The 13,489-nt window shown below is 47.2% G+C and overlaps 1 protein-coding gene and 1 non-coding gene across 2 annotated transcripts; one reads left to right on the top strand and one right to left on the bottom strand.

Annotated features, from left to right (window-relative positions):
* Positions 1 to 1,455: 1,455 nt before the first annotated feature.
* Positions 1,456 to 4,470, bottom strand: EIF4E1B (eukaryotic translation initiation factor 4E family member 1B). Its single transcript, XM_036241798.1, has 7 exons — positions 4,453 to 4,470; positions 4,175 to 4,368; positions 3,771 to 3,866; positions 3,012 to 3,075; positions 2,230 to 2,343; positions 1,945 to 2,084; positions 1,456 to 1,570 (listed from the first exon to the last, which is right to left on the bottom strand). Exons 1-7 carry the CDS (start codon positions 4,468 to 4,470, stop codon positions 1,456 to 1,458), a joined length of 741 nt encoding a protein of 246 aa, XP_036097691.1.
* A 4,588-nt stretch (positions 4,471 to 9,058) lies between these two features.
* On the top strand, positions 9,059 to 9,121 carry LOC118616646. The gene has a single exon (XR_004956632.1). It is a non-coding gene; the product is annotated as a U7 small nuclear RNA (small nuclear RNA).
* The last annotated feature ends 4,368 nt before the right edge of the window (positions 9,122 to 13,489 follow it).

The raw sequence follows: 13,489 nt of genomic DNA, 5'->3' as shown, positions 1-13,489 counted from the left end.
AGTCCCTCCTGAGACGCTCGCCAATGGCAGCACAAACTGCAGGCAGGAAGGACCCACAGTTCCCCCAGCCCACAAGGCTCAGTACCCGCGCCACCCCGCCCCGGCCTTGCTGTGGGAGCTCATCTCTGGAGAGGAGTAACTTCAGCACTGGTGAGCAAATGGGGATGGTGATTTGACTCGTGTTCTTAACACACGTGCAGGACGTTTTATTACAGTGGAGTCCAATCAGACACGTGGTTCACTCACCAGAAATTTAGCCGGACCTATACCAGCTCAAACTGGGGCTAGACAACTCCTGAGTCTCGTGAGTGCTAAACCGGCTGGTCCCTGCCTCTTCAGTTTTTCTGGGGGCATACACTGCACGCCCTGGCTCAAACCCTTTTGGGGCTTGGAGCCCGCTCTGCCCCCCCCCCCCCCCCCCCCCCCCCCCCCGTCTTATCCTTCTTCCCTATCCCATCTTGGGCCAGATTGGGCTAATTGGTACGTGGGCGTCTCACACGAGCCCCCTTAAGGGAGGACTGGAGCAGATTGAGGTTTTGGAGGGACTGAATTATGTTAGAGCCATCCTTTAAAAAAAATCATTCCAATTTTGTTCAAAAGGGAATATTTATTTATGACAACAGAAACAGGCTTGAGCTCCATCAAGTTTAGCCACCTCTAGCAGACCCAGGTTGAGGCCTGATCACCACTCTCCTCCTCTCCTGGGCGGGGCCTCATCCACCCACCTCCACTTAAGACCCGCCCTGAGGCAGGGAAGGCCCAGACAGCCCTAGCCACAGCTGAAGAAAGGAGAAACAACCTAGGCTGTCTCCCTCAAGTCTCTTCATAACCCTGTGATATGATAGGGTTCTGCCTCTAAGCCTCCAGCCTCTGGGGTGGGGACACAGCCCTACTCCAGGGAAAGTATGGGATTCAGAGTGGGCTCCAAATCTACAAATCTGATGAAAGGCAATCCACAAAGGTTTTTCAGCACAGTGATCACCAGGAGAGGCCCCTACTCCTGTCCCTGAACTCCAGCTCTCAGAGTGGCAGTGGCCTTGAGCCCCACTCCCCTAGAATAGAAGGGTTTCACCCTCAGGCCCCCTAGCTAGCCCCCTTTCCAGATAGGCACAGAGTAAGTATTAGATTATAGGTTTTGCTCCTGCTATCTTTCACCTGCAGGTGATTCCTCCTTTCCAGTGGCTGGACTCACCCTACCCCACCCACCCCTGGGTAAAACAAGGAAACACCAGGATTCCCTCCACCTTTCTACTGCCCCGAGTCCTCAGCCGCCCCCCCCCCCCCCCCACCACCACCACCACCAGCCACAGAAGGTCCCTAGGCTTTGGCCCCAACTCATGTTAAAGAGTGTTCATATTCACTCCAGAACAGGAGAGAGCCAGCCCTCTGTCCTCGCCCCAAGTCCTGCCCAGGACACACACACAGCAGTGAGAGGCTCAGGGTGCCAAGTCCCTCTCACACCACAAATTTGTTCTTGGCTAGGGTGTTGCTCTTGGTAGCTGTGTCTGCATGGGCCTGGTACCCAATGATGGTCTTTATGGAGAGTCCCAAGCGCTCTTTGTAGACACGCCTGGTGGGGAGGGGAGGTAAGTGGGAGAGGAAATGAGGCAGTTGGACAGGCAGCAGTGGGTCCTGGAGATAACCTAGGACCTTGCAGTCCTCCTCCCAGACCTCCTACCCTGGTTCTAGCCATATCACTCCAGTTTTGTGTGTTTTAGCCATGTGGAAACCCAAAATAAGACTAATGCAAAAGAAATGAGTTCTGCTAGAAATAGTTTAAAAATCTAGATTCCCAAACCCTTAATACATGTGGGTAAGGTAGAAGGGGAAAACGGCAGGGAGAGTACCAGAGGTCTCCCTTGCAGGCCAAGCCACCCTCCCCACCATTTCACCTTCTCCCCTAGAAGAGACCCAGCCCCTACCTCCTGCCAGAGACACCCTCACCCAATGTAGAGCACGCCCGTCTGGTTCTCTGCCTCCCGCGTCCACACTGCAATCTTGTCCCCCTTGGTTCGGATGTTGATGACAGCCCCACACACCTCCCGGCTGTACTCCTCAAAGCTCTCCCCAATGAGACACAGCAGCTGGGGCCAAAAAGGGAGGTAATGAGACCTCCAGCTGTGGCACAGGGAATGCACCTGCCATCCCTGAGACCACTTCCACCACCAGTACCATTACCAGCCCTGCCCCTTCTTTTGAGGGACCCTCCCTACCGGCCCCTCCACTCACTGTCTCCAGCCACAGGCGGTCCAACTCAATGTGGCGCTGCTGTTTGGCAAGGCTGACCAGCCAGCGGCCACCCCGCTTATTCCTGGCGTCTTCCCACATGGGCTCGATGCCATCCTGGGAGGCCAGATGGCAAATCAACTGCCTCTTTTTGTTCAAAGGGAAGTGGGGGCCCAGCTACCTTCCTAGGTCCTGCTTCTGTTCCTCAGTAGGCCTCCGCAGGCCAGTTTCTGTCTCACCTCCATCCCCTCTGTATAGGCAAATGCCACCAGCAGCCATTCAGCTCCCAGAGCCTCCTCTGAGCTCCCCCAGACTCCAGATCCTTAACATTTGTCACCTTTTACAGCCCTGTGTGTGTGTTTGTCTCTTTTACTGAACAGAGTTCAAATGGAGGTAATTCACAAAGCCTTTGGGGCAACCCCAATGTGGGCCATGCCAGACCTCCCAAGCTCAGCTGGACACAAGGTCACCTGGGAAATCTTTAAACACTGATGTCAGGTTCCCACCACACACACATCTGCTGGGTCAGCACCTCCAGGGATTGGTCTGGACCTTGATGAGCAGTATCCATGGCCAATTCTGATGCCTGTTCCTAGTTAAGAAATCAGGCCAGAATCCTGGGTTCCTTCTTCAGTCCCCCTACTTTCCAGACTCTTCAATAGCCTTTCAAGGCTCAGTTCAGGTCTGACTCTTTGTCCAAGCTCCTTTACAGCACTTCCTCCTCTGGGCTCAGAGGGAGGCTGTCTTCAGCCCCCACTCCAAACCCCTTGTGCGGCAGAGCTTACCTTGAACAGGGCATAGTCACAGCCTGAAGAGAGCTTACTGGCCAGCTGGATGTGACTGTACATCCTAGAGAGAGTCCCCAACCCCAGGATGAAAGTCCAGGTTTTGGGGGGGCCTTCTACCAACTGACCCCAGCCCCCTCAACTTCTTACCAGACCTAACTGCTTTCCACCAACCTTCCAGCCTCTAAGCTTTTGCTCACACTGGTACACCCACCTGGAATTCCATCCTTACCCAAACCTTCAAATCCCACCTCCTCCTTGGAGCATCCCCTTACCACCCAAGCCCAGGGTGGTGTTTATAGATCCCCCTAGTGCAGGGTTTACTTCCGGTGCCCCTCCAGCTGGAGCCCCAGGCCTTCTCACCCATCCCTTAGATTTGCACAGCTCCTTTCAGGTCCCCTCCCTTGCTCCTCCATGGACACTCTGAGGCAGCCTAATCCTCACGTTGTGACTGAGACAAGCTCAGAGAGGGAAGGAGCTTGCTCAGGGTCACAAATCATGAAGTAGCAGTCAGGGTCAACTCCTTGTTTCTCCCACTTCTCAGGCTTTCTCCCTAAGTCCCAAGAAGGTTTCATAGGGCCTGTGCCCCAGCCTCAATGCCCCCTGAAGAATCCACTAAGCTCCCACCCTCACTAATGCTGCCAGGGAGGACTGGGAAAGCTGTGTAGAAAGCAGCCCCCGAGAGGCATGGGGTCTGGGAAGGATCCTGAGCTCATAGTCCCCTGGCCCCAGTCTCTTCCATAAGGGGCAGACACTCACGCCCAGAAGTCCTCCACTGTGTCAAACTTGGTGACCAGATGAAGGTTATCCTGCCAGGCCCGGCTGCGGTCATTCTTGAAGAACCATAGTGCCCACCTGGAGGGGAGGGGTGGCCAAGAAGAAGCAAAGAGCCCTTGTGCCCATTCGCAGCAGCACCTGGGCTGGCATGGAGCTCTCACCCCCTCAAGAACAAACTTGGGTACAAGATGTGGGGTACAGGCCCACCCAGGTGACCAGAGTCAGTTACCCTGATGGGCTAGGGGACCAGAGAAGTAGTAGAGGCATTTAACCCAGAATCTCAACTGGGTTAAGGCTGGAAAGAACAACAGGGCCCAAGTCTTAGGCCAGCTCCGACCTTCCCCAAAGAGGGTTGTCCAAGGCCACAGAGCAGGGGCCTGCCCTACCTGCTCTGCAGAAGGTGCAGCTCCAGCTTGACCTCCACTGGGCCCTCATTCCAGGCTTTCCTCCTCGGGGACGGGACAGCTGTGGAACAGTTTGGAGCCTCCTCTCTCATCGAAGCTCTGGCTGCTGCTGCCTCCTCTTCCTCTAGCTCTTTCGCCTTCTCCCACTTTAGGATTTCTCCCTCAGCCTCTCTGACCTGACCAAAGAAAGGAGTCAGAGTGGGCTGTGAACTCCAGACCTGGCTGCCAAGGCTGCAGGAGGGGCAGGCAGGTGGACTCACAGGGCTGGTTGTAGCCATCCTGTAATAGTTTGGGCTCTACCAGGGACAGAACGTCCAAGGGAGGCCCCCCAGCTGCCAGCTTTTAACCCACTAGTGCCCTGCCCCCACCTGCCCAGGGCAGGGGAGGGGAGGGGCCAGCGTGAGGCTGCTCAGAGGAAAAAGGGCTTACACTATTCCTTCTTTAGCGAGCACTTCCTGCAGGAAGGCTGGGACTGGAGACAGGTGTGACCAGGCAGACTTAACCCCACCCACATCATGCTGGCCACGTGGGGGCTGAGACAGGAAGATAAGGGTCAGTATTAGGTGTCTGCCCTTAGTAAAACTGCATCCCACCTAGGGTGGGGCTTGGATGTAAAGCAGACTGTCCCAGAGATGGCAGAAGCAGCCATTCTGACATAGCAAGGGCGAGGCCCGATCAGAGACCTGGTACATGAAGTGTGGTGTCCCCTTGTTTCTCTGCTGCCATACACCTCCTTGATTTGGCCATCAGTGTCATCTGATACAAGCATTCATCTGGTCTCTGGAAGCATCTGAGTTATTTTATTTATTTTTACTGTAATAATTCAGAAACAGGGACATTGTATAAAAATACACATTTTGGCCCTGGCCGGTTTGGCTCAGCGGTTAGAGCGTTGGCCCACGGACCAGAGAGGCCTGGGTTTGGTTCCCGCTAAGGGCATGTACCTCAACTGCAGTTTGTCCCCGGCCCCAATTGGGGTCATGTGGGTGGCGACCAGTGGATGTGTCTCTTTCACATTGATATTTCTCTCTCTCTTCCTCTCTCCCTCCCACTCTATCTAAAGATAAATGAGGATGTCAATAGGGGGGGGGGAGAAAATCTGTAATACAGCAATAAAGATTTTAAAATTAAAAATAATAATAAAAAATAAACATCCATAATTTTTTTTGTTTCTCTTGAAAATTTGGGAAGGTCTGGCAACACTGGGGCCTCCACCACACAGGTCCATAATCCACTGCAGCTGAGACTGCCCTTTGGCAGAGCAAATGAGGTACCACATGGCCCAGCCGGCCCACCACACCTGGCGCGGATAGTGAGGGGCAGTGCCACACAATCGGGATTCAAGTCCTCCCTGCCCCGATCTCAGCCAAGTTACTGAACCTCACTGAGTCTATTTCCCCATCTATAAAATGGGAAAGTTAATGATACACAACTCAGAAGCTTATTGTTATTAAATGATATAAAACACAAAAAGTCCATAGAAGAAGGTCTGGCTCAGAGGTCAATAGAAATCACCTGAAGGCTACCCTGGGGGAGCTAGGAAGGAAAAGGGGGAGGGAAGAGGAGGGGAAGCTCTGGCTCTGAAAACCCTTTCCCAGCACCCTTTTCTGCAGGGGCTGATTCCTCCACAAGTTTCTCTCCCTCCCCCTGGTCAATTTTAGGGGCCCAGATCTCTAAGGGGAGCAGTGTCTTCCCCTCCCTCACACCCAGGGAAGCACATGACCACCTGGAGGCTGACAGGCAATATTTATTGAAGCCCATCCTCTAAGTGATCAGTATGTGCCAGGCTTGGGGTTATGTACTGAGAGGTGGTGAGTGCAAAAATTGAGTGGTCCTGTTCTCTGGTCTACCAGGGAGCCAGAAGTCAGATAATCTCACAAAGATCACATTTGTCATCACAAATGCAGACCACTGAAGGAAAGGAATTGGCAGGTGAAGAAAATAAAATCCACCACCTGAACTGAGCTTTAGCGCAGTTCTCAAGTGTCTAGGTCAGAATCACCTGCAGGGCTTGTTAAGCCATATTTCGAGAACCACTAGCTTAGAGATAGTTCACAGAAGAGGTGATGTTTGAGCTGAGAGCTAAAGCATGAGTGAGAGTGAAGTTGGTAGTGGAGGAGAGCATTGCAGGGTGAAGCAGTATGTGCAAAGGCCCTGGGGCAAAGGGAACATGGGTACTGGAAGAAGAGAAGAACAATGTGATAAAGCCCAAAGGAGGGAAGGATGGTAAATTTTGACTCTAGTAAAGTGGAGAGTGCCACTAAGTGCTTAAGTTGGGACAGATGAGCTAGGCAGGTAATCCCATGGGCTTTCCAGGAGGTTCTCTGGATTGCTATGTAGGAAATAGACTCTGGCAGCTGGGGGGGGGGGGGGTCTATTAGGATGCTAACATCCCCAGGTGGCAGGGGGAATGGAGAGAACATGGTGGATTTCAGAGGTATTTAGAAAGAAGACTCAGTGGCATTTGGTGATGGACAGGTTCTGGATAGGTGAGGCATGGTGTCCCAGCTATGTGTTGCTGCACAGCAAACCACCCAAACTTAGTGGCTTAAAACAATAATCATTTCTTTCACTCACAGATCTGCAATTTGGGTAGCCCTTAGTAGGGACAGTTCGTCTCTGCTCCAAAGCACTATCAGTTGGAGAGACTCACAGGCTGGGGCTAGAATCATCTGCTCACTCCCAGTGGGGAAGTTGATGCCAGCTGTCAACTGGAACCTCAGCTGGGGGTGTCGCCTCGGACAGCTCTTTGTGGCCTCTCCGTGTAGCTGCTTTCCTTCCTCACATTGGCTGGGTTCCCAGAGTGAGAGTTCCAAGAGACTGGAAGCAGAAGCTGCTAGTTTCTTAAAGCCTGTTGCCCAAAATCTGGCAGAGCATCATGTGCACTATATATGAGTCCCAGGCCCACATTCAAGGATAGGGACATAATACCACCTCCCAGCAGGAGGACTGTCAAAGAAGTTTGGACAGAGAAAGCACTGGAAGAAGGCCAGGTTTGGAGAGAGATTGTAAATCTAGATTTTGAGACAGGCTAGTAAGCTAGGACAAGTGAAATAGGGAAACGGGAACAGTTGGTGTGGGGGGAAACTACCTGTCAGCAGCAGAATAAATCCTTTGTCAAACGTACCTCATCAACGCTGAGATGGAAGGTACACCTGCCTTCTGGACATGGAGTCATCTGCCCATACAGTTGTCCCCAGGTGACACCTGAGTGATGGGGTCCTGTGAGTCAGGACCAGCCAATGTGGAGTTGAATCTCCTTTCGGAGCAGAGTAAATTCATCCTCAGGGCATCTACTGCCCTGATCATTGGTAGGCCACCCTTAGGACACAGGGTAAACCTGTCCACAAGCTCTTTGTATTTCTTTCTCTATTAAGGACCTGACTTCCTTGACTGGTTCAAGGTGCATAAATAGGGCTACCAGACGACTCATACTATAACTCCCAGTCCTCTATCTGGAGCATTTATCACTCTGATTTTTTGTTGTTGTTGTTCAGATAGAGTGGGGGAGAGACAGAGAGAGAGAGAGAGAGAGAGAGAGAGAGAGAGAGAGAGAGAGAGAGAGAGAGAGAAACATCGACGTGAAAGGGACACATCAAGTGGTTGCCACCCTCACAACCCAACCAGGGCCGGGGACAAACTGCAACCGAAGCACGTGCCCTTAGCGGGAACCGAACCCGGGTCTCTCTGGACCACAGGCCGACGCTCTAACCGCTGAGCCAAACCGGCCAGGGCTATCACTCTGACTTTTGACAACCCCACTCTTTTCCTGTCACATCTTATCTTGTGTCAAGTTTCTCTTTTTACTCAGAATTTTCAGTGAGCCAATAGCAGCTCCTCCTTGGCTCACCTCTGTCACTGTGACTTTTATTTCTCAGTGAGCCAAAGCAGCACCACCCAGACTTCTTCCTTTCCTATAACATTTTTAGAGAGCCAAAGCAGCGCCATCTAGGCTCTCTCCTATTGCTTCTTTCCTCAGATCGCAGCTGAAACTTTCTTCATTTCTACCGCTCATTCACAGCCCTGGAAGCTTTCATTGCGAGTCTCAACAGGTCTTCTTACTGGGTAATTAGAACCTTCCCTCCCCTTTTCCAGTCTCCTTGAAAGTTGTCCAGAGCAACTGAAAAAAATATTGTGCCTTATTTACAAGAATTAGTAATTGGAATTATGTGTATGGTCTTTATGTTATATGTGTTCATTGGTGCATCATAGGTGGTGCATTTTCTGCCTCTGGATGGCATAACTGGGGTGTAATATATTTTTAATTAATTAATTAATTTTATTACAGATGTCCCTCTTTTATCCCCCATTAATACCCCCCTCCCCACCCCCTCCCCCACCCCCACCTCACCCTGATATTACCACACTGTTGTCTATATTAGTTTTCTGGTTTATCTCTTCCAGCCCCACCACCACCATCTCCCTTCCCTCTTAGGTTTGTCAGTCTGTTCCCTACTTCCATGTCTCTGGATCTATTTTATTTAACAGATTATTAAAAGGTCTGAGCTGGCGGGAGATTACATCCTCAATGCAAGGCCAATGTAGAGCAAAATGGCTTTATTGCATGTACCTGGGTGCAGGTGGACTGAGCCAAAAAGGGTTCAGCCTTGAATAACAGTTGGGGTGTAGGTTATATACTCTACTTTTAGCTCCTGGCAGTTCCTGCTGACTTACTCTGCCTGGCCCATTGTCCACTTTGCAGTTGGACTTGCCTGGTATCTCGTCCTGTATCTGCTGGGTGATTCATTGTTTTGGGGATAATTCAGATAGTCCGTACTCAACAGAAGGCTGAGCAAAGGTCATGCAAGCAACATAATTTTTCAGTTTCCATCTTTTGCAAGCTTTTACCTTTACACTTTAAGACATTAGTGCTTACCGCTGTTTTTGAATTTGTCTAGTACGTCTTCCGGTTTTTACCAGAAGGCCCTAAAAAAAAATTACCTTTCACTTATTGTGTTCATTATATTTCACAAGTAAATGAGATCATGTTGTACTTATCTTTGACTGACTTATTTCACTTAGCATAATATTCTCCAGGTCCCCTCCATGTCCTCTCAAAACAGAGCTTTCTTTCTTACAGCTGCATAGTATTCCATTCTGTACATGTACCACAGCTTTTTTATCCACTCATCTACTGCTGGACACTTGGGCTGTTTCCAAATCTTACCTATTGTAAATAGCACTGCTATGAACACAGAGGTGCAAATATTCTTTCTGATTGGTGTTTCAGGCTTTTTAGGATATATTCCTAGAAGTAGAATCACCGGGTTAAATGGCAGTTCCATTTTTAATTTTTTTGAGGTAACACCATATTGTTTTCTATAGTAGCTGCACCAGTCTGCAGTGTACTAGAGGCCCCATTCTCCACACCCTCATCAGCACTTGTTTGATGATTTGTTGATGGCAACCATTCTGGTAGGTATGAGGTGATACCTCACAGTTGTTTTAATTTGTGTCTCTCTGATGATTAGTGACAATGAGCATTTTTTCGTATGTCTCTTGGACATTTGTATGTTCTCTTTGGAGAAGTGTCTATTCAGGTCCTCTGCCCATTTTTTAATTATATTGTTTGTCTTCCTTTGTTGAGTTGTATGAAATTATATATTTTGGAAATTAACCCCATATTCCATGTATCATTGGCAAATATGTTCTCCCATATAGTGGGTTCCCTTTTCATTTTGATGCTTTCTTTTGCTGTGCAGAAGCTTTTTAGTTTGATGTAGTTCTAGGGTGTGATATTTTATTGGCCTAAAAAGATGAAATATTTACATAGATTAAGCAGCATCCTGTGGTCTGAACAAAATATTTTATGTTAAAACTGGTTTAAGTTCGATTGATGTCTTTTACAGTTATTACCATAAAATATATGGTTTTTGTACCTGAGTTTACAGAAATTTTATGTTATGATCTTTTGCTTAAATATGGTAGACAATTTTCCCAAGGTTAAAATTATAAGAGACTTTTTCTTAAACCTAGAAATAGCTTTGAGTTATTCAAATGGGGTCCTGGAATACCTCAAGGATTTCTCTCTCTTTATTAAAGACAAGTTTTAATCTAGTTAGGCTTATTTTTATGTGCTTGAAATTACATGGGATGCTTTGTCAAATAAATAAATAAAAACTATGTTTTGTTTGTGTACATATGTTTTTATTAAAATGAGTGTTCTAGAGATTATGTGAAAATCTCCAGGAATCAGCCTGACTGAGTGTCTCAATTGGTTAGAGCATCATCCTGTACACCAAAATGTTGTGGGTTTGATTCCTGGTCAGGGCATATGCCTAGGTTATGGAATTAATCCCCAGTTGAGGCACATACAGGAGGCAACCGGTTGATGTTTTTCTGTCACATTGATGTTTTTCCTCTCCCTCCCTCTCTCTCTAAAATTCAATAGAAACATGTCCTCAGGTGAGGATTAAAAAAAATCTCCAGGAGTGTGCAAAGTTTTGATATACTTTCATTTATGATTCTAATTGTTACCTTGAAATGTTATATGTTACAGAAAAGCAAAGTTCTTTATCAATTGCATTATCAGATCTATAACCACATCACTAAGTTTTATTATTTATAGACAGTCATTGTTTTACTTTGATGCATTTGCAAGTACATCTTTAGAAAGATCCATAAAAAGGAAACTGACTTTCTCTAAATTAAAGGTCTAAGCAGGTCATATCTTTGAACTAGATGAAGATTTATAGAACTCTAAGGAATAACTGGATTCATGAAAATACTACCAAATAATCAGTATAAACAAAAATTGGTTATATGGGACTGAATCAAGGATAATTATTATTATGATTTTGTTCAAAATATTGCTGACTTCTAAATTTTTTTTGTTTTTAAGGAAATTTTTTTTCCTTAGAACAATTTGGTAAATTATACCCTCAGAAGCAATATTGAAACATTTATGTATTTCTCCCTACCTAATCCCTCCAGAATTTGATAACTCTTTTTTTTTAATGTTTTTATTGATTATTTTAGAGTGATTGATTGGAGATTTCAAAATGGCGGCGGAGTGAATGGAAGCTACACAGACCGTCTCCCAGGACCAAACTGGAATTACAACTAAAACACAGACAAATTAACAGAAAAAGCAACCGAAAAGCAGTTTGCGAGGACCATATAACTAGGGACACTGACTCGATTCTGGCAGGACTGCGAAGGCGTGAGACAGGGGCTGGGAGCAGCCTTTGCTGTGAGCAGCGCCCTCGGGCTAAAGTCCCAGGCAGCTCCACAGCCCAGAGCCGGGACAGAGGCTAAAATAGCCACAGCCACTCACCTTGGGCAGAGGGAGGGCAGACTGGACTGTAACTGTGTGGGGACACTCGGGATTTGGAGGGCGCTCAGAGCTTTTGCTGAGTTGCAGCCACACAGGATGGTGACCATATTGCTCCTTCCCAGGGCTCTGGGGAGAGGCAGCAGCCCCTCCCTCGGAGATTCAACCCCACCCTGTGGGCCACTGAAATGCAAATTTTGGCTTATTAACAATCAGCACCTGCCCCACCCTCGGGAAATTCCCTTATGCTGAGCACCTGAGGGAGTTTTTCAATCAACTGACAACCCAAAACTCTTCAAGTAACGGGGACTGCTAGCCTCCAGGCAAAAAGTTAGAGGATAACAGTATCATTCCTGGACTAGCAACTCTAACCAGGAAAGTAAGACTTGACAGTGGTGTTTAACATGGGTCCTCCCTTGCTCATCTAAACCCAGGAGAGGGAGCCACAAACAGCAGAACACCAATACCCACAGGGAAAACTTGGCAGGCTCCAAAGCCCACTGTGATAGCCAAAATGGTGAAACACAGAAACAAAAGCCAAATGAAAGAACAAGAAACCTCCACTGAAGATGATATCAATGTGGAGCAGTTAGGCATGTTAACAGAGCTAGAATTCAGAGCCATGATCTTGAGGAAGATCAACAGCATGAGTAAGGACATAGAGATGTTGAAAGTAAACCAATTGGAAATTAAAAACCACCAAGAAGAGATCAAGAGTGATATATCAGAAATAAAGAACACATTGGAAGGTCTAAATCCTAGATCAGCGAATTAGAAGATAGGGTAGAAAAAATCAACCAATCAGAAAACCAAAAGGAAAAAAACTATTAAAAAACAGGAAGACAGCTTAAGAGAACTGTGGGACAACTGGAAACGTAATAATATTCACATCATAGGAGTCCCCAAAGAAGAAGAAAATGAGCAAGGGTTAGAGAATATAGTCAAAGAAGTAGTGACAGAAAACTTCCCTAATTTGGTGAAGGAAGAAGTCATTCAAGTTTAAGAAGCACAGAGAGCCCCAAGTAAGAAGAACCCAAAAAGGCCTATACCGCCCTGGCCGGTTTGGCTCAGCGGTTAGAGCGTTGGCCTGAGGTCCGGAGAGACCTGGGTTCGGTTCCCGCTAAGGGCACGTACCTTGGTTGCAGTTTGTCCCCGGCCCTGGTTGGGTCGTGTGGGTGGCAACCATTTGATGTGTCGCTTTCACGTTGATGTTTCTCTCTCTCTCCCTCTCACTCTATCTGAACAAAATATCGAAAAATGTCCTCGGGTGAGGATAAAAAAAAAAAAAAGGCCTACACCAAGACACATAGTAATTAAAATGCCAAAAATTAAAGACAAAGAATTCTAAAAGCAGCAAGAGATAAGCAACAGGTTACCTACAAAGGAACCCCCATAACGCTCTCAGCTGACTTCTCACAAGAAACACTACAGGCCAGAAGGGAATAGCATGAAATAATCAAGGTCATGAAAAATAAGGATCTGAATCCAAGATTACTCTACCCAGCAAGACTGTCATTCAAAATAGAAGGTCAAATAAAGAGCTTCCCAGACAAAAAAAAAAAAGGCCGAGGGAATACATTAGTACCAAACCAGCACTACAAGAAATGTTAAAAGGACTGCCGTAATTAGTAGAAGAAATAGGAAGAAAAATAGAACCAAACTAAACAAAAATGGCAATAAATAAGTACATATCAATAATCACCTTAAATGTAAATGGACTGAATGCTCCAATAAAAAGACACAGAGTAACTGATTGGATAAGAAAGCATGACTCATCTATACGTTGTTTACAAGAGACCCACCTCACAAGAAAAGACTCAGATAGGTTGAAATTGAAGGGATGGAAAAATTTTTTCCAAGCAAACAGAAAGCAAAAAAAAGCTGAGGTAGCAATACTCATATCTGATAAAATAGATTTAAAAATGAAGATCATAACTAGAGACAAAGAAGGCTACTAAATAATATTGAAAGGATCTATCCAACAGGAACATATAACCTTGATAAACATATGCACCCAATACAGG

This window comes from Molossus molossus, unplaced genomic scaffold, assembly GCF_014108415.1.
Source record: "Molossus molossus isolate mMolMol1 unplaced genomic scaffold, mMolMol1.p scaffold_m16_p_4, whole genome shotgun sequence".
Taxonomy (NCBI): Eukaryota; Metazoa; Chordata; class Mammalia; order Chiroptera; family Molossidae; genus Molossus; species Molossus molossus.
Note: the sequence above shows the minus strand (reverse complement) of the source record. Positions and strands in the feature narration are given on the sequence as shown.

What these genes read in the sequence shown, in the direction of transcription:
- EIF4E1B (XM_036241798.1), bottom strand. An exon ending in CTGCACCTTCTGCAGAGCAG is followed by an intron (nt 3,867 to 4,174) that starts GTAGGGCAGGCC and finishes CCTCCCCTCCAG; the next exon opens with GTGGGCACTATGGTTCTTCA. An exon ending in ACGGGCGTGCTCTACATTGG is followed by an intron (nt 1,571 to 1,944) that starts GTGAGGGTGTCT and finishes CCTCCCCACCAG; the next exon opens with GCGTGTCTACAAAGAGCGCT.